Source organism: Dendrobium catenatum, unplaced genomic scaffold, assembly GCF_001605985.2.
Source record: "Dendrobium catenatum unplaced genomic scaffold, ASM160598v2 fragScaff_scaffold_273, whole genome shotgun sequence".
NCBI classification, from domain to species: Eukaryota; Viridiplantae; Streptophyta; class Magnoliopsida; order Asparagales; family Orchidaceae; genus Dendrobium; species Dendrobium catenatum.
The window spans coordinates 1,085,554-1,107,352 of NW_021318735.1; the positions used below are offsets into that span (position 1 = coordinate 1,085,554).

Consider the following 21,799-nt stretch of genomic DNA (forward strand, 5'->3'; position numbering starts at 1 on the left):
GAGCTCAAGAAATCATGAAAATAAATTTAAAATTGATTTTAGGCCTAAAAGGTCCAAATTGGTCAACCCTGGTTGACTTGGTCAACCGGGTTGACCCAGGGTCTAAGCTCAGGCTCGACAGACTCGACTCGACCCACTGAACCCAACGGGGAGGGCCATAGGGTCTGGCTTGGTCAATTTGACCAAGTCAACTGTTCGGGCCAAAATCTGGGCAAAATCGAGGTCAACAGAGTGCTTACTAATTCCGCTTTACTTGACTTCTTGCCTCTGGCTTATTATAAGATTGCTGCTCCTCAGGGTTCTGATCATTCACATCTGATTTTTCATCCTTCTCTTGAGCAACCTTTCTCTACTAGATTTAAATTCAAAAATTTCTGGTCTGAGATGGAAGGTTTCTGGGATGATGTTTTTGCTGCTTTTTCTGTTATCACGGCTAGAAGCCCCTTGGCTTCTTTTTCACACAGCCTCCAAAGCCTCAAAAGACTACTTAAAAATAGGAACTGGTCTTCTTCCAATTTCTTATCCTCTTCCATATTGGATTTAAAAGCTAAACAAAACTCTTGTTTGTTAGATATACAGCTTAATCCATTGGACTCTACTCTCAACTGTAGATTAAAATCTATTAATGAGGAGCTTGCCTCTTTGCAAGCTAATTGGACATCTTGGATATCTCAAAGAGCTAAGGCTTCTTGGCTTACTCAAGGGGAGGATGACTTGGGTTTTCTCTTTGCTAAGATTAGGCAGAGAAGCAATAAGAACTGCATTAAAGAGATCACCACTGCTGAAGGACACTTTCAAACTCATGCTGAAATTTCTAAAGCTCTTGTTAACCACTTCAAAAATCTCTACAACCCCAATTTCTTACCTGACATTTCTTTCTAATTACCTCCTGGTAAATTGGTTCCTCCTTCTCTTTTTGATCAATTAATGGCTGCTGTTTCTATGGATGAGATAAAAAAGGTTGTCTTTGAGGGTAAAGTGTCCTCTACACCTGGCCCTGATGGTTTCTCTTTTGGTTTCTATAGGAAAACTTGGCATTTGATTGGTTTTCATATCTTCAAAGCTGTCAGTAACTTCTTCTCCTCTGGTTCATTTCCTAAGGGGATGAAAGCCACTATAATCACTCTTATCCCTAAAACCTCCCATGCTGCTCATATTAATGATTACAGGCCTATTTCTCTTTGCAATGTTTTTTATAAAATTATTGCTAAAGTTCTTGCAAATAGATTGAAGCTGGTTTTGCCTCATATCATTCATGATAGCCAGTCTGATTTTGTTGCCAAGAGATGTTCTACTGATTATATCATTCTAGCTTCTGAAATTTTAAGAAATTTCAAAGGGCCGGGGAAGAAGTTTTGTGCCAAGCTGGATATTAAAAAGGCTTTCGATTGTGTTTCAAGAGAATTTTTGATTAGCAGAATGGAACAAAAGGGTTTTCCTGAAAAATTCATTTCGTGGATTAAAGGTTGTATTATGGATGCACCTTTTTCTGTTTGTTTAAATGGATCCCTGGAGGGATTCTTCAACTCCACGGCTGGCTTGAGGCAAGGATGTCCTTTATCCCCCCTCTTATTTTGCATTGTTATGGATGGCCTCTCTCAAACTCTTTCCTCCTCTTTTGACAATCATACTTTTCAAGGCATCCCATGTAGTAATTCTAATCTGAACCACCTCATGTATGCTGATGATCTTCTGGTCTTTGGATCTGCTTCCCCTGATAATGCCGAGGCTCATTCAGTCTAAATTGCAAATTTTTGGATCCAGTTCTGGCCTTTTCATTAATGCTGACAAGAGCACCCTTATCTTTTCCAAAAATACTACTGAGGTGGATCAGATTTGTGATATTTTGGGTATTCAACATGTTCAAGACTCTATCATTTATTTGGGCCTTCCCATCTCCTCCAAACGACTGAATAAAACTCACTTCCAACCTCTAATCAGCAGAATTTCTGCTCTACTTGATGGTTGGAAAATTAAATTCCTTTCTTTTGCAGGTAGGGTGCAATTCCTCAAATTCACTATCATCAACACTCTTGCTTATTGGATTAGAGGGGCTATTCTACCTAAATATTGCTGTGGCTTCATTAAAAAACTGTGCTCCAGATTTCTCTTTCACAGCAATATCCTTGAGAAAAAATTGCATCTTATTGCCTGGGCCAAAGTTACTCTCCCCAGGTGCTTTGGTGGCCTTGGAATTCCTTCTTTTGAGGCTCTTTCCCATGGTGTTTTCTGCTCTTTAATTAGCCGGTTTTACACCTCTAACTTATTAAGTAACTGGTATAAGTCTGCTTATCAGTCTCCCTGGATGCAACCTCCTTCTTCTGCCTCTAAATTCTGGAAGAAAATTCATGAGACTGCTGTCAAAATTCATGATGTGGTTTCCTTTTCTGTGGGAAATGATTGTGTTTTTTCCATGCTTTGGGATCCTTGGCTGAATGGTGATCTCTTGGATTCTGACCCTAATGCTGTGATTTTTAGAGGAAAATTGGTGAAAGACTTTATTTTTGAGGGTTCTTGGAATCTTCCACTGAATCTTTTTCCTACTACTGCTGCTGCCATTTTAAATTGTAGGATAGGGGAAAGGTCTGAGGTTCTCTGGAAAGGCCAAACCAAATGGGTTTTTAGCAATTTCACTGAGCAATTTTATTCTAATCTGATTAAGGTTGATTGGTATACTTCGGTTTGGCACAAAAAATTTTCTCTTAAGCATGCCTGTTTCTCTTGGATGGCGGTGACTGGGAAACTTAAAACTGCAGACAATTTAATTTCTAGAGGCATTGTTGTTCCTTCTTTGTGCACTTTTTGTTCCAGATTTCCTGAAAACCATAATCATCTCTTTTTTGGTTGTGATTTTTCATTTATGATTCTTATTAGAATGCTCCCGGAACTAAATATTTTCTTATTGAGGCCGACCATTGCTCAAATTTATGACTTCTTTGAGCATTCTTCGACTTACAATAGACGGGAGAAAGATTTTGGTTGCCTTTCTATTAGCTGCATTATATATTATATCTGGAAAGAAAGGAATTGCAGGAGGTTTTCTGGTGTTTGCATAAATTCTGTTAAAGTTATTTGCACTATTTCTAATGCCATTCGTTTAAAAACTGCTAAATGGAAAACCAAGGACATGCTGCTGGAAAGGTTCTCTGGAATTTAAGCTGGGACGGGTTTCTCTGCTTTTGGTTCTGCTTATCTGTTTGTTTCTTATACAGCTTATTTTTGGCTTGGATACCTGGGTATACAAATTTATTTGGGGATTTCCTTTTTTTGCCCCAGTTTTGGTATATATGGATCAAAATTTTACTCTTGGTATAAATTTTTGGGGTGGTGTATACACTGTCTCTGCTGAACCTTCCAGGTGGATGTTATGGATCAATCTGATGTTTTTGAGGGGCTTGATGAAGTCTAATTACAATATGACGATGATGACCAAGACCAACTTTATGGTTTTCAGGCCATGGATGGTCTCTATGGCAACCGGGCCTGATGGGGGGATTCGCTATTGGCGATATTCTCTGAGATGGCCTTTTGCTGCCTTGCTCTGCTTTCTGGGCAACCGGAGAAACTGCTTCAGCCAAGGTTGTGAAAACCGGACCGGGCAATGAACCGGTAGAGAGAGCGGTTCACGGTTCGACCGGTTGAACCGGTCGAACCGGGGTCGAACCGGATGACGTAATAAATACAATTTAAATGATATAAAAATCATATAATAATATAACTTTTTTATTAAAAAATAAATTGAATTCAAACATTATTAATATCTTATATAATTTTAAATTTAAACATATTCAAATTTTTAAATTTAATTTAAATTTAACAAAAAATTAACTTACAAATGAATTAATAAGTTTAATATAAATAATCCTTAATTTATGTTATATATTTATAATTTATATATTAGATTCATATTATTATCTTACAAAATTTGAACCGGCCGGTTCAAGAGAACCGTGACCGGTTCTCCGGTTCACCGGTTGAACCGGCGGTTTTGGACAAAACCGGCCGGTTTGAAGATAAGCCGGTTTTCGGGTTGAACCGAACCGGCCTTTGTACCGGTTCACGGTTGAACCGGTCGGACCGGCCGGTCCGGTCCGGTTTTTAAAGCATTGGCTTCAGCTCCAGTATTCATTGTCCTGTTTGGAATGTTGGTTCTTATTATTCTGAGTCTATGTATTTGTAATTTTCTTCTTCAAGCCCTGTTTTTTGGCTTGCTGGAAGGTTCTTTATTTTTCTTTGCTTATTGTATTTCTTTTGGTTAGAGGCTTACTTGTAATCTATTTTTCTTAATAGAAGGGCTCTTTGCCCAGGGTTTACCCAAAAAAAAAAAAATCTAAATTTAATATCATTATAATAATTTTTAGGAATTATACTTCGAAACTGGATTTTGTATTTTAGTCCAAAATTTTTTTAAATGAAATTTAATTTTAACTTGACATTTTAAAATTATCATAATGAACGTTTATTATTTATACAACTTCATAAACATATTAAATAATTTATAAAATAATTCATATTTTTATATCAAAATATAATAATTTTACTTTATATAACATGATAAAGAAAATTGATCAAATAAAGTTAAGTCATGCAACTATGATAATTTCTCAATAACGTTATGTGATTTTTACATACATAACACTTAAAACTATTAAAAATATATATATAACAACTAAACATTAATATTTACTTATCTACCACCTAAATTCTCCCTTTCCATCTATTCTACCACTCCGTTTATCCGCGCGTCTTCTTTTGTTTGTTCACGATATACCCGAACCGTCGCGGTTTCGTCCAGATAGCAGATTTGCTCTTCTGTCTTTTCCATTTCTTCGGTACTATCAAGATCGGAGCTCGCAGCTAAGGTAACAATATCTATTCACGCTTTGCTCGCGGATTTCATCATCTTTTCTACTAGTGTTTGATTAAATCATGGGTTGTTGTCAAGATCACGAGACGATCTTGTTCTTGTTAGTGTTCTTGGGTTGTTGCTTTCTACTTTGTTTCCTGACTTTGGATCTTTGTCTTCCTCTGTTATTTTCTGCTTCCTCCGACTGCTATTTCATGTATGTTGAAGATTTATTGAATTGAAGGGACTAAAAAGAGCATTTTTAAAAAAAAAAAATTTAGTGCGAGAAGAAAGACTAAGAATAAGTGAGATCGGAGATACCTGACAAGAGTAAATTGTGCTCACATGCTTTCTCACCCCCTCATCTACTTCTCTGCTCTTCTAAAACACGCCCGTGGAGCTTCCATTCTGGTTTATAAACGAGTTATCTTCAATCTCAGCCAAAGGATTTCTTATATATGAGGAGGCTGATCTTCCTTCCTTGCAAATGAGCTCCTCAATCCGAATGGATGCGATATCGATAGTGATGGAAAGCAACTCACCGTCGGCAGTGTTGGCACATGCTTCTCATGCGTCATCTTCCACGCGGCCGTCGGTGGTCCCGGCTGGGACGTCGATAGTCCATGTTTGGCAGCTGTTGAGCTGGATGCTGCCGCCGGAGTGCACTGCGGAGAAGGTGGCCGCTGAGAATGACGATATGTATAACAGAGTGATAGATAAGTAAATATTAAAATTTACGTGTTAGATATGTATTTTCAATAGTTTTAGATGTTCTGTATGTAACAATCCCTAAATTTATATAGGAAGAAAATTGGGTCAAAAATTCAACTTAAAATTTTGATCACAATGAATTTTATATTCATAAAATTTATTTTGACATAAATAATATAAGAGAGAGAGAGAGAGAGAGAGAGAGAGAGAGATTTTGAAAAGTGAAAAAAGCATTGGGTCTAGCCCAATCTAAATGAGCACACTAGCATATGCGTTAATGATAAATAATGTCATTTTATATGACTAGAGAAGGCATTGATACGGTATTACAAATATGATTATTGGCGGATGAATGAAATTTAAAATAGCTTTGAGCCATTAGAGTTATTTTCAAGTTGTCATTTTGTGATACAATAGATCGTGCTCTTTTGAAGAGGAAATCAGAAATCATGAAGTCCAATATTAATCTTAGTATTGATGGCAGAAGATAAATTTGTTGTCGATGGCATGCATCGGCCTTTGACATGCTACGTGTGTGCAAAACATCTTAGTTAAAATGCTTCTTAGACATAATTGTTTTAATTTATTAGTTGTTTCTAAAACCTTCTATGTTTCTCTAAGTTTCTAAATTTGATAAGTATAAATGGAATAGTTGTAAGAAGAGTTATATGAATGAATATTTTGAGGATTTAATAGTGTTTTCAATGTTTTGGAATTTTTGCTCGTAGGAGCAGTATTTTGTGATGATTCCTCATTGATCTCCCCACATCACTATGCATTAACGTTATTAGTGATCACTCACAATGAGATTGATGAACATTAGCATTTGTGTTGACAGTATGAGTTGGCCTTATAGGTGATGGTGCACATCGAAATAAGTGGGTGTTAGTGCAAGAGTTGATCATGTGTCGGTGTTTTTGACAATGGGGGAGAAGAAATCAACAGGCATCGATGTTTGTATTGACATCATATATCAACCTTATATCATATGGTGGCAGGCGTCAATATTGTTAGCTATGACAGACATTAGCATTTCTAGGAATGACATGCATCATTTTTATAGGTGATGTCATGCGTTGATGTAATGATCAATAAAGGATGATAATAGTCCAACTATTGTAGTTGAGAGTAGGGGTGACAATTTCCGGTCATAGGTCGGGTTCGGGTCGAACCCGAAACTGACCCGGCACTATTCAAGTCAACCCGAACCCAACCTATTTTTACAAACATGTCAGTTTTTCAGACACGAACCCGACCAGTTTTCGGTCTTGATCAACCCGACACGACTCGAAACTGCATGTGAGAAAAATCAAGCTGATTGTCCACCCAACTTTCGATGTTTCTTGTCAACTTCCTCGTAATGCTTGCAAATTGCTTACGTTGGAACGCTCGGTCTCTCAACTTATACACACACGCATTTGAATAAGTATTTTTATGCATAAATTATAATAAAATGAAAGCAATACAATTCTCACATTCTAAGGTGTCCAATTTCCTACACCTGTTTCCATGCTAAATTCTATCCTCACCTTCTATTCAATTATCTAAACACCAATTCAGCTAAATCTCATCATATTCCTTAACTTTTCTTCAGCCAATTCAAGAGTTTATACAAAAACAAAGCAACCACAAAAACTAGAGTTCTTCTCTTCCGAACTATAAAAATCCCACCTTTAGCCCATCTTTGGCAAGCAAGCAGAGCAATTTACCAGCAAGAAACAATTCAATATGAGCCATCACCACCACCATGACGATCACCATGACCACCACCACCACCACCATGATGACCAGCACCGCCACCATTCTGACCAGCACGAGCAATACCGGCACCAGCCTCCTCCCTCGCAGCTGCACATCTACTCTGACCAGTTCACCGGTCAGATAATCCACAACCCCACCACTTTCAGAATCTACACCAAGGCCGAAGAAAATTACTCCCTCTCCATCCGCGAAGGAAACGTCGTCCTTGTTCCGGCGAACCCTCGTGACGAATTCCAGGCACCTAAGATCTCATCAATCTCTCTCCTTTTTCATTTTATCTCCCATATTTCTCGCCAAGATCTCATCTTTATACATAAAAATCCACTCTTTGCAGCACTGGTACAAAGATTTCCGCTGGGGGAACGAGGTGAAGGATGAAGAAGAACTCCCTGCTTTCGCACTGATTAATAAAGCTACTGGTTTGGCCATCAAGCACTCTCTTGGTCCAAAGCACCCTGTAGGTTTAGATAAGATTACTCCATCTTCGTTTGGAACTAGATGGAATTATCCACTAATTAACTTAATATGCTTTTTAAGGTTCGTCTGATAACATTCAATCCTGAATACATTGATGAGTCAATTCTGTGGACGGAGAGCCATGATACAGGGGAGGGGTATCGCTGCATCAGGATGGTGAACAATATAAGACTTGGTTTTGATGCCTTCCATGGCGATAAGGATCACGGTGGTGTTCATGATGGCACCACTGTTGTGCTGTGGGAGTGGCTCAAGGGAAAGAATCAGAGGTGGAAGATTGTTCCTTTCTACTGTGAGTATTCTTATCTCCTCATGCTTTAAAGATCAAGTGCTTGTTTTATCGATTCTTAATTTCATTTGATGCATCTTGGTTGTTGTTGTTGCAGAGAGGGAAGGTATAATTTTCTGATATCAGCGTTCAGTGCTGCAGATTGGAAGAAGTTTGAGGAGTTGATTCAGCTGAAGATATTTGGAAGGATTTGTGTTTCTGTGTTTGTTGTTTTCTTTCTTATGTGTTCATGTCTGCATTTTGAATGGTTTGAGAGTCTTTGAGTTCATCTTTTTATGTATGTGAGTTTGTGATTATGATTATGATTATGATTATGTCATGCTGTTTTTCAATTCTCTGTTAATTCATTTATGCTTCTTCTGAGTTCTCTCACTTGTTCTGATTTTTTATTTCAAGATTTAGATTTCGTTTGGGACAACTTTCTTACTATTTTTTAAAACAGCTTTCTAGTGTATAAGTTTCTTAGTTCAAAAAACTAATATACTAAAATGCTGTTTTATAAAACAGTAAGAAAGTTGTCCCAAACAAGCCATATATAGGCTTTTAATTAAATGAAATTGAACTAAATTTAATAACTGGTTATATAAGTTAGCATTGACCCACTTGTTTATTAATGTTTAGGAGCATACTTATGTATTTTTTAATAAATTTTCATTAAGACCTATCGAGGCTTAGGTTGGTCGGTGGGCGAGCAAACGGTTGGGTCTGAGCGCGGTTGGGAAACCCAAGTGTAAGTCTGATGCAGGTGGGTGGCCTCGCTAGTTTCCACCGAAGGATTAGTTATGCCGTCAAGCGCTTTCTTTGGAGTGGCAGCTAGTAGATACCCTCGTTCATAAAAAAATCATTAAGAACATGATCAAATGCTTATTTAATTATGATTAATTATTTATCCTATGTTCTTATATCAAATTTTCTATTTTTTATGTATTTAAAAACTATGTATATTATTAAAAATATAAGTATAATAGGAATATCAAATAAATAGTTATATAAATAGATTTAAATACTTTTAACTAATATTTAAAGTTCAACAAATAATTTGAATAATATCCATTGATTAAGCTCTACATATATGACTTTGATGGTGGTTTTAAGAACATAAGCTCATATCATCCATCACACAAAAAGTGAGTCACTATGAAGGACAACTAATTGCACATAGGGCATCCAACAGATCATGTGTGCTCGAATTGAGAGTCAATTCAACGAGAAATTATTCTGTGTGTATACTGGACTGTCTGGAGGCAAATAAAAATGTGCCACGTCACTGATACAAAGCCGCGATACACAACAAATGGATGACGTGACGCGTTCTGATTCATCTCCGGATGGTGTCCGTATCCACATAGAATAATTTCACCAGTTCAACAAGGCACTCTCGGCAATGCGACCAATATAGAGTAACATGACCATGATGACGATGATGTTTCAATTTTGTTGTTAGTCCAACACAATTTACGACTAGCTCTGCATCCAAGTAGTCAAAATAAAAAACCATTATTTTTTTAAAAGAATTTTTTAAAATAGGGCTCATTCTAAATCTAGCTAATTCATGACCTATGAGAATTTAGATTATCAATTCAAAAATTAGGTCAACCTGAGTGCCCGAACATTTATACTAAGAAGAAAATAAATATACTACTTGAGTATCTCATAAAAATTTAACTAGAATTTGAAGTAATTCTTTATTTATATATATATAGGGGCTTATATGTTAATATAAAAAGAGATTACAAGTCCTTACAAAATAAATAGCCCTCTAAAAAATAGCATTTGAAATAAACCTTACAAGCCTTTGATTCAATCTATACAATACCCAAGTAAAAGAAAAGAAGACCAAACAATGAAGAGGTCCTCTAGATGACTAAAAAGCCAATGATGACTTGAATCAAAGTAGCAAGCCAAGCAAGACACCCCAGACGAACAACAATAGACTAGCCAATAGGAGCATTAAAAAAAGCTGCAAAAAGAGAGACCAAACCGAACAAAGCCCAATAAACAACTCATAGCCGAAAAGGACCAAACAACCAGAAGCCCTAGAGAATAAGATCACAAGAGCTCCAGGCTGCAACAACATGCAAGGAAGGAAACAAAAGAAACAAGAAGCAATAACCAAACCAACAAAAATTAAACAAACCGAGTAACCATTGAGAGAGACCCCCAACACCCGACCCCCCAACTTAACACCCCAGCCAAACCTAGATCCAAACAACACAATCATCAAACATCACAGCCGAGCCCAACACCTAAAACACACTCAACCGAAAGAACAACACCCAACAGGAAACCAAACAAACACACAGGAACCCCCAGTCAACCGAGCACACCAACCAAACTCCAAGGAAACAACCAAGAGAAGGCCAACGATAGCAGAGAAGAATAAAACCAAGCATATTACTTCCTTTTATGTTTTCGCCTATGACGTTTTCCACCTCCAATGGAAAATACTTTTTTGATTATATGACCCACATTCATATTAAACATCTCATTGAACTCATCCTCAGGCCCATCCAAGTTCTCCCCAGCACCACCACCAGGCGAGGAAAATGACTCAACAAGCCAATCAAAATGATAAACACAAGGATCCTTTGTAGCCAACCCCAAATGAGCTCTCAAAGCGGCATTAGAGATAATAGAAATTGGAACATCAACAAAAGGCTCTACTTCAATCGCATTTGGAGACAAAGCCGGAACCACAAAATCCATAGGAGATATATTAGAGGCGACAACCAATCCGCTAGAGGAATCATTCAGCACCATCATATTAACATCACAAGGTTTCAACTTCTCATGAGACAAATCAAAGCAGATTCCATCGGATCGTCAACAACAACAGAATCCGAAACAATATCAACATTAGAAATCAGCACAACTAAATCATTACTAGTATCCACCTTAGACATATTATAATTATCAACACCATCCTCATAACCCAAATTTAAATCAATCACAACCGATGAAATACCATTCTCAATAGCCACGACAGAAGTCACCAAACAAGTATTAACCCCCAACTCATCATCAACTCCCTTTCTAAATTTACATTGCTTATAAATCAGGTCAATCAGAGGAGAAGAAATAGCCAAAGGGAGATGAATATTTTCTGGGACATTAGCAGAACCCCCACCCTTGGAAGACCATCATCCAACAAAATTTCCCCCACGGGACATGAACAATTATCCTTCTCCATATTTTCAAGTACAACATCCACCACATTTCCTCCCATGTAAGCAACTAGAGGTGTATAAGCAGTTTCCACACCGACAATAGGGACAATCTTAAGAGAAAGAAAGGGTTCCTTAGCTAAATGTGGATGTAGAGAATCACATTCCTTCCTAAGATGACCCAAAGACTTGCAATGATCACAAAAAGAAGGAAATTCATCCATTAAAACTTTTTGGATGTAGCCAAATTTCTCCAGACCAATCCACATGCAATCAAGATATATTTTTTTTTGAAATGTCGAGTTCAACAAGCACACTAGCAACCGAAGGTCGTGAGCCATTTGAAGTTGCAGTATCACATTGGAATGGCTAACCAAAAATAGAACCAATACCATGCAAGAAAAGGGAAGCAAATAGACACGGATGAAGATTAGGGAACAAAACCCAAATAGGGCTAACAAGAGATTCTTCAGCAATATCAAATTCTGGAGACCATTTCGTTAATTTCATGAAACAATTATTCACAAAATATGCATGATGAGCAAAAGCATGATAATAATCTAGGTCATTAATCGGTTTGATTAGCAAAGTAATTGAAAATTCACCATAAAGTTTCAGATTAAAGAAGAATTTCCTAATTACTTCCAGCGGCGGGCGGCAATTAGGAAAATTGCTGACTAAAGAAAAGACAAAGGGAGCAAGGGACGCGATTTCCTCCTCTGAAATTCATAGCGAAGGCAAACCACGAAAAGTGGAAACTTTAAGTTCTGAAAATTTCATAGAAAAGACAAACCCCGAAAGAGCATCAAGAAACAAATTAGGAATATGATTTAGGATAAAATAATTTAACTTGATTAGCTGCCATCTGTGAAAGCGGGTGGCAAGATCAAGGAAATACATAATCCAAAATGGAGGGAAGGAGAAGAACTACATTAGCACAAAGAGAGAGAGTACTTTCCTATGAGCGAGACCAGATGATGAACAGGCAACGGGCTCTGGGAACGATTAGGGGAAAAACCCTAGCAGGGCGAGGATAGGGAAAAAAACACACAGTGGATTGGCAGTTAATTGTGGAATTTGACGCTTAATGATCTTGATGATAATAGTGCTTTAGGTAATTTTATCAAGAAATTAATCAAATGTTTTATGAAATGACAATATGCTATAATGAGATTAATAAGATCAAACAAATTAATTATTAAAAAAATCATAATAAGATTGTTTGCATGCTAAATTATTCTCTATTATTAAAAAGATCAAATCTGATGGGCCAAAAATAAGTAAATAAATAAATTAATAAATATCAAGAAAATATCTTAATATTACTTAAAATTAGTTTTTTGTCTCCTTTTATGAAGAGAAAATTTTGAATAATGTAAAATAGCTCTAAAATTAAATATACATTTCATAAAATATTTATCCAATACAAACTTGAGTTGAGAGGTAAATATGTGGAGTCAAGTATTATATTTTTCAAACTAATATATTTATTTATTTATATTTATATTGAGCCAAAATTGAATTTGATTTAGTTAAGCTCAAGTTATAATTTATCTTAATTAATTATAATATTTAGAAATAAGTGAACTTATAGTACTAATTAAAATTGATATAATTCAAAAATATGATTTAAATTGTTAGAAGAAGTTCAAATATTAATAAGAAAATATTTTAATTTATATATCTAACTATATATTTCATATTTAATTATACTTTTTAAATAATCTGTATAATTTTTAAAATACTTGAAATGCATAAAAATCATATAAAAATAAAAATATAGTCATAACCAAGCAATTAAATAAATTTAAATGATCATTTTATTGGTTTTTTAACAAATTAGTTGTTAAGACATAAGCTTGATATTAATGAATAGAAGGATTAGTTTTCAACTTGCTCATTTACATGACACTTTTAAAATTATTCAAATATATTTAAATAAATAAATAAATATTGAAATTAATATGTATGACTATAGAGCTATTCATTGAATGAAGTCTTAATCTTAGGCTTTATTTGAGACAGCTTTCTTAATGCTTTTGAAAACAACTTTCTAGTACAAAAAATTTTATTTCAAAATATTTTTTTATTAAAAAGATGTTTTAGAAAACATTAAAGTTTCATTTGTGATAGTTTTTTTATTGCTTCTTAAAATAGTATTCTAGTTTAAATATTAAAATTTGCTTTCTAGTTTAAAAATTAAAATTTTTATACTAAAAAACTATTGTAAGCAGCAATATGAAATTGTCTTCGTTTGGGACGGCTTTTTTACTGCTTCTTGAAGCAGCTTTCTTAATTTTTGTACTAGAAAGCTACTTCAAGAAGCAGCAAAAAAGTCATCCCAAACAAAACCGAAGAAATTCGTCCCAAAGGAAGCCTTTAGCTATCATGAGCAATTCTAATAAAACTCAATAGAAAGAACAGAAAAGCTAATTAGAACACAGAAGAAGCTATAATAATTTCAGGGAGAAAACATAGAATTGAAACTCCATACATAAAAAAGATAACCCCAAAGACAAAGACTCTCACACCATTCAAAATGCATAACAGAATACAAACAAACAATGTCTCTTCAGAAAGAAAACCACAAACATGGAAACACAAATCCTTCTTAAGCTCCATTAAACAGTTGCAGAAGCAACTCCTGAAGCTTATTCCGATATGCAGCACTGATCGAACACTGGTAGCAGAGCATCACACACGGTTCCTTTCTGCAATAAAAAGCATAAAATGAAATCAGGAATCTATAAAAAGAAGAAATTGATCTGAAAGATTAAAAAGATACAAGAATACTCACAGTAGAAAGGAACAATCTTCCACCTCTGATTCTTCCCCTTGAGCCACTCCCACAGCACAACAATGGTGCCATCGTGAACACCACCATGATCCTTATCGCCATGGAAGGCATCAAAACCAAGTCTTATATTGTTCACCATCCTGATGTGGCGAAACCCCTCCCCTGTATCATGGCTTTCCGTCCACAGAATTGACTCATCAATGTATTCAGGATTGAACGGTATCAGACGAACCTTATTTAGCATATTAAGTTAATTAGTTGTTAATCTCTTCTAGTCTAAATAAAGACGAATTAATCTAACAAAACCTACGGGGTGTTTTGCACCAAGAGAGTGCTTGATGGCCAAACCAGTAGCTTTATTGATCAGCGCAAAACCAGGGAGACCTTCTTCATCCTTCACCTCGTTGCCCCATCGAAAATCTTTGTACCAGTGCTGAAAGATTGGATTTTTTATGCATAAAGATGAGATCTTGACGAGAAAGACGAGAGCAAAAATGAAAGAGGAGTGAGCTTGGTGAGATTATAGATGCCTGGAAATCATCGTGGTGGTTCGTCGGAACAAGGACGACGCTGTCTTCGCGGATGGAGAGGGAGTAGCACTCTTCGGCCTTGGTGTAGATTCTGAAGGTTGAGTTGTGGTTGTGGGATATTATTTCCCCACCGTAGCGTTGGGCGTAGGGATCGGCGTAGGGGTACGGCTGCGCCGGCGGGTACGACGCAGGCGGAGGAGGCTGGTTCCGATAGTGTTCATGGTTTTCAGAATGGTGGCGGTGGTGATCATGGTGGTGGTGGTCATCGTGATGGTGGTGACGGTCATCATGGTGATGGTGGTGATCATGGTGGTCACCATGGCAGCAGTCATGGCGTTCATCAGGGTGATGATGATGATTATGATGATGATGGCTCATAGTGAATGATTTCTACTCTCAAGATAAGTTAATTGCTGTGGTTGCAAAACATTGGGTAAAGGTGGGATTTTTATAGTTGGGAAGAGAGGAATTTGAGTTTTTAAGGGAACTTTATCTATTTTTTGAAAAAGTTGAATGGGTGTTTATACATTTGAATAGAAGGTTTTGAAAGAATTTAGTTTGGAAATCATCATAGGTAAGTGGAAACCTAATAATATGGTAATTGTACAATTATTTAATAACTATTTTATAAATTAGGCATGAAAATATTAATTTAATTTTATATCAATAATTCAAAGCATAATTTATCATATGATTCAATTAACTTTTATCATATCGGATATATCTTCAAAAAATTAGCATTATCGATACGAATCTCAAAGTAAAATTTTAAATTTAAAAATTTTTGGAATTAAAGCCAACATCATCTGAACCCTAATTTTAGCAAATTTATGGTGAACTGAACATTGCGATAAGATAAAATATCGAAAGTGGCTCAGTTTGAGTCTAAATAAGATCAAATCAAACTCTTAAAGCACCATTTCAAATAAATTTACTTTTACAAATTGTTATGATTATGAGAGAAAATAGGGCTTTTTACGTGAAAAATTCGAAAAGGGGAAAACTTATCGAGATTGATATAGCTGAAATAATTATATTAATGTTTATCGTCGATTACAAGTAACATTATTTCCTATTGAGACAAATTTTAGATATAATATAGTAGATATAAAATATACAAAATGAATTCAGTTGAGCGATGATGATCGTAGGGCTATGCTCGAGCGACGGTGGTCAGGAAATCATATCATGCCACTTTTTTATATATACAAAAAAGTTTTGGATTAAAAAAAAATTCTTTTTAAAAACAAATGTTATAAGAAAAAAAAAACTCTTATACAAATTATTTTTATTCAGCCCACTTTAATTCAACTCATTTTAATTTTTTTATTATTTGAAAATTTATTTAAATAAAATATAGCATTTAAACAACAACAAATAGATATGAAGAATTTGAATGGATTGAAATACTCCTCTAATAAAAATGATATGAAAATCAAATTTGTAGTCAAATATTTTTTTACACATTATGACTAAGTGATAGAGAGAGAGAGAGGGGCAAAAAAAGGAGAAATAAAATTTTATAATTTTTTTAATCACAAATAACTACATATTACACTTATAACATTACTCTTAATATAAGATCATCATGAAGTTTATTAATTTTTTTTTTTCAATTGAATTATTATTATTATTATTTTTCATTTATGAAATAAAAATTGCACTCTTAAGAAAATCTATATCTCCATTAAATAAATTGGATAAATATTATGAATCACTCAGAAAAATTTACCAAAAAATGTTAATAATAACTCTAAATAATTTGAATTTGGGTCCCAAATCCAATCATTTAAATTAATGATTTTTTTATAGAATTATTATCAAAATTTCTGGATTTAATTAATCCTCCAATATCAATAAAAAAATACAATTAACTTAATTACAAGTAGGCCAATTTCATCCAACAATGGTGCAGATGTCCATTGGTGACAAAATTGGGCCAGGTCAAATTAGGAGTAATTAAAATAATCTCGAAAGAAAATTCCAAAAATAAAAATCAAAATTTAAAACATGCATGGTGCATTCATGACATTGAACAATGATGTAGTCATTATTTTCTCTGGGTTAAGAAAAACTAAAAAACAAAAAATATCTGAATATTTTAATATATTATAATTTATATAAGAATGAGTTTAAAAATTATTACAATTGTTTTAAGATTATTGCAACATAACATTAATATGAAAGTAAAACTTTGTTTGGATCAGCTTTCTTACTGTTTTGATTTTTAGATCGCAATTATAATTTCTATTTGAACATTGTTTTTTCGTCACTTCCAAATAATTCTTGTACTTAAAAACTACTTTTTACAATAATTTTAAAAAATTATTTTCTCTTCAGTAGTTTATAAAGCAGTAAGAAAGTTTTCTCACTTTAGGGGTGTCAAAATGAGTTTTTGGGTCGAACTCAAAATTGACCCGGGTCTAAACGAGTCAGCCTGAACCCGACTAAATTTATAAAAGGATGAGAAATTCGGACCTGACCTAACCCGTGAACCGATAGGCTCACTGCGATGCGAACCTAGATCGCTAACTGCGGAGTGGACGCGAGGCATCTAGGTCGAGGGGAAGGATCGAAGGAGAAAGGATGCCTGCTCTCTCTTGAGGCGGAGGGGAAGGAGAGAGGGGCCGAGGCGGTGGATTGTCACTCTCGCTGGCTGACAAGGCCGACCTCAATGTGGATGAAGGCGACGAAGTTTTTGAAGGGCATCCAGAGGAGTCTGGATGCGAGCAGCGAATCGAGCGCGGGGCGAGTCTTGGACCCTTGGTGCGAAGTCCCTAGTCCGAACTCCGAACACGAGGCAAGTGAGGTTTCTAGTTTTTGGGTCATGTAAGTCATAAGGGATGAGACTTGAGAGTCAAGGAGACGACTAGCGGACGACGTTGACCATTTCGATGTGGATGAAGGCAGGCGGGGATTTCGAGCATCCAGAGAGCCTGGACGCAAGCCAAGCACGGGACATGGAATGGGTCTTGGACCCTTGGTGCGGAGTCCAAACTCGGACACGAGGCAATGGAGGTTTCAGGTTTCTGGGTCAATCTAGTTGATTTCGAGTTTCCGTGTCAATACGAATTCGATCCAATTTTATAAACGGATCAGAAAAGAAAACTCGAACCCAACCGATCTGGCCAATGCATGGGTTGACCTGAACCCATAATTTTTTAGCTTGGTCCGGGTCGGGTTTCGAGTTGGGTCAAATATTTGCACCCCTAGAATTAGTTCTTTGAAGATAGTTTTCCTCTTTCCACAATAATTTTTTAGTTTTTTTTTAAGCAATGAAAAATTAGTGGCAAAAAGTTGTCTAAAACAAAGCCTACGAATTTATTTGGGATGGTTGCAATATTTTTTTAAGTTGGTTGTCAGGAAATCAACTTAACTACTATGGTTATAAAATGCAGCTTTTCACAAAAAAAAAAAAAAAACTAAAAGGCATTAGTATAGCACCAAGAAAATAGTAATCAAACAAAATTGTGATTGTTATTTGAAAAAGAAAAGCAGTGCAAAGTTATTCAAAACAGACCTAAGTCTAACACCTTTCATGCCCATCATGATTTAAATTATGTAAAACATTACATATTTTTTTAGAGCAAAAAACTAATTTAAATATACGATTCAAATAAATTTAAAAGGTTTTTAGATTGTCAATTAAGTGAGATTCACAACATCTTATCCTGAGCCAAGAAATCACTATTAATTTACATTTTCTATAGTACTTCATTTAGATCAAGTTGGAAACTTCGAAAATTAAAATTGTGACCATCTGAACTCCGATTTCAACAAACGTACAATCGAATTGAATGTCTCAGAAATACAAGCCCAACAACACCAAATTCGACTCAATCCGAGCCCAAATGAGCCTGAATCAAGGGTTTTAAGCGCTATTGGAGGGTTCGAACCACAATTTGGATTACCAAGTGGTTTCAAAACATGATGTGCTTATAATCGAATCGAGAGGCTCGATGAGACAAATCCAAAGAGCCCAAGATCACTAAATTCTGACATCACTAAAACATTCAAATGTCCATCAAACGTTACCATAATCAAGGGATTCAACATCGGCCGTCCATCAAAGCCACTCCCCATATGCCCTTGATCTCCCTCCTATTACGAGCCATGCCACTCTAGGAAATCTATAAATGGACCCTCATCCCTCTTGAAAGGGGGGTTGGCTCCAAGCAAGAGAGTAAGAGAGAGATTGGAGATTGCTCTTGCCTCCTCGTTCGTCCTCGACAACTGCCCAGAGTTCTGTCGGACCACCACCTAATGCCCGAATTCTGTTGGACCACCACCTAAGGTCCAGAATTCTACCGGACCATCACCTGAGGTCTGGACTTCTGCTGGACCACCACCTAAGGCCCGAACTTCTGTCGAACCATCACCTGAGGCCCGGACTTCTACTAGGCCACCACTTGAGGCTCAGACTTCTACCGGACCACCACCTAATGTCTGGACTTCTATTGGACCACCACCTAAGGCCCGGACTTCTTCCGGACCACCACCTGAGACCCGGACTCCTATCTCCTGCCAACTACAGCCTTTCAATTCTCTATCTCTTGCTGGCTACGGTCCCGACCTTAGTCGCCTACTACGATCCTTCCGACCTACATCACCAGACAATGTCTTTCTGACTCCGGTCTCCTGCCAACTACGATCTTTCAGACCCCAGTCTCCTGCCAACTACGGTGTTTAGACCAATGTCTTCTGCCGAATATGATCCTTCCGACCTCCATCGCCTACTACGATCCTTCCGACCCACATCACCAGACAATAATTTTTTTGACCCCAGTCTTCTACCAATTACGATCTTTCGGACTCATGTCTCCTGCCAACTATGGTCCTTCCGATCTCTATCGCCTACTACAATCCTTCCGACCTACATCACTTGCCAACGATCTTTCTGACCCAGGTCTTCTGTCAACTATGGTCTTTCGGATCCCTATCTCCTGCCGACTATGGTCCTTCCGACCTCTATCGCCTACTATGATCCTTCCAACCTACATAACCAGATAATGGTCTTTCTGACCTTAGTCTCCTGCCAACTACGGTATTTCGGGCCCCTGTCTCCTACCGACTATGATCCTTCTGACCTCCCTCTCCTACTACGGTCCTTTCGACCTTCATCACCAGACAACGGTCTTTCTAACCCTGGTCTCCTATCAGCTACGATCTTTCAGACCCTGTCTCCTGCTGACTACGGCCCTTCTGATCTCTGTCGCCTACTAAGATTTTTCTGACCTACATCACTAAATAATAATCTTTTTGACCCCGGCCACCTGCCAACTATGGTCTTTTGGACCCCTTTCTTCTGCCGACTACGATCCTTTCGATTACTATGGCCTACTACGATCCTTCCGACCTCCATTGCCAGATAACAGTCTTTCTGACCTTGGTCTCCTGCCTACTACGATCTTTCTGACCTGTATGCTATCAACTATGCTCATGCCAACCAAACAAGCATGTTTATATTGATTATTGTAACTCCCACCATGTAATGCACACTATATGATGTACATTTGTGATATTAAGCCAAGGCATTTTCCCAAGGAAAGGCTTTATTTGTAATCAACTGTAAATACTAATGGATTCATTCAAACTGGGTCATGCCCCATGGTTTTCCCCCCTTTTTCATGATTTTCACATAAAAACTTTGGTGTCTCTTATGAACACTACACCTTCTAACTTATCTGCTTGTGTGTTGGATCTTCATACAACGCTAAGATGTTAAATTATATTTCTCTACCGCTGCGAATACTCCAGGATGCAACAAGACTGATACACACACATTTCATATACAAAACTCGAATCCAAGACTTTTTAGTTGCTAGCTGAAGCTTCCAACAAACAGACTAAGGTGAGTTGTGTAATTGTTTGATTGTAAAATAATATAGTTTAAAACAAAAGGATTAATTTTCTTTGGGAATATTAAATTTTGAATTTAAAAATTGAACACGTCATTATGAACAATATATCACCTCGGGAGGTGATCATATCATTCCCTAATGGGTTCAAATTTCAGAATTTCAAATTTATTTGAATTATCATAGTTAAACTCAAGGGGGAACAACATATAATCTCGAAAGATCAAAATGTCGTTCAATCAATTATTCAACTATAATAATTTGGATAAGAGATCGTTAATTTCATAATCAAAATAATGATAATAAAATAATATATCTTCATGAAGAAAGATGATATTACTTATTACAGATCATTTAAATATAGTAATAACGATCAACATTTTTGTTTGAATTCCCAAAGAGAATTAATTAGAGGTTTTTAAAAAATTAATTTTGAAAATCTGTTCTGGGTTTCTAAATCTCCTACGAGCACAAGCCCAATTTCCTACGAAAACTCTCGATTAAAATAGCGGTAGGAATTTTATTTAGGATTTTCAAAGATCGATGTCAAAGGAGATAAAGGTTGGAATTTTCAATTGGGATTGGGTCAAATTTGAGCATTTATTTCTGGAGTCGAAGGAAGAAGTGTAGAGAATGTTTTTAAGATTCTTAAACAATTCAGAAACACTCCAGTCTATCCTATGTGTTGGACTTGAATTTGATTGAAAGGGATTTTTAATTTGAGTAATCAATTTTATTAAAAAGTCGGGATTCAATTCCTGGATGGTGAGGTCTTATGGCCTGAGCCAGCCTCGGAACTTAAGTCTAAATTGGGTACTGAAAAGTGACCCAAACCTAGCTAATGCAGTGCAAATCTGGTCTTACCCCGGCCTGGATTGGGGAGCCAGCTAAACCACCTGGGCGCTTTAAAATCATGAGTCTGGTCTTTTAATGTTGAGTGATAGGGACGTTGTTTAGAAAAGTTTAAAGGAATGTGGTCGACATCTAGAGCAGATCCTTAATTGACCCCTTAACTTATGTCGGGTTTTAATGTCTAAATAAATGTAATTAAAGTTTTAGAGATTTTTAAGTTGATATCTAATGCAATGAATGTAAATAGACTCAATTAGATGCTTAAATCAAATATGAAGCAATTTTAAAAAAGGCTTAAAAATAGATTTTATCCTAGAGACGCACAGATCCCCTTGGATAGATCTGCACCCTCATAGGCCAGGTGGTCTGCCAAAACCCACAGGCGGGGAGGTGCCTAGCAAAGGAAAGAAAAATGCAACGAATATGCATGCGAACTCCTGGCGGTCCCGAGCTTACTTCTTAAATTCGTTAGAGTTACTATCTGAGCTTAAATGTTTTAATTTTGTTTAAGTAG

General features: G+C 36.3%; 1 protein-coding gene across 1 annotated transcript in view; it reads right to left on the reverse strand.

Moving 5' to 3' along the window:
- Positions 1 to 14,953, reverse strand: part of LOC110113491 (ricin B-like lectin R40G3) — a 27,753-nt gene extending 12,800 nt beyond the window's left edge. Inside the window, exons 1-4 of the mRNA XM_028693412.1 lie at positions 14,576 to 14,953; positions 14,356 to 14,478; positions 14,034 to 14,277; positions 5,500 to 5,529 (exon numbers count right to left, since the gene is read on the reverse strand). Coding sequence (XP_028549245.1) covers positions 5,500 to 5,529; positions 14,034 to 14,277; positions 14,356 to 14,478; positions 14,576 to 14,953 — 775 coding nt within the window. The remainder of the gene's footprint in view (positions 1 to 5,499; positions 5,530 to 14,033; positions 14,278 to 14,355; positions 14,479 to 14,575) is intronic.
- Between the last annotated feature and the right edge of the window lie 6,846 nt (positions 14,954 to 21,799).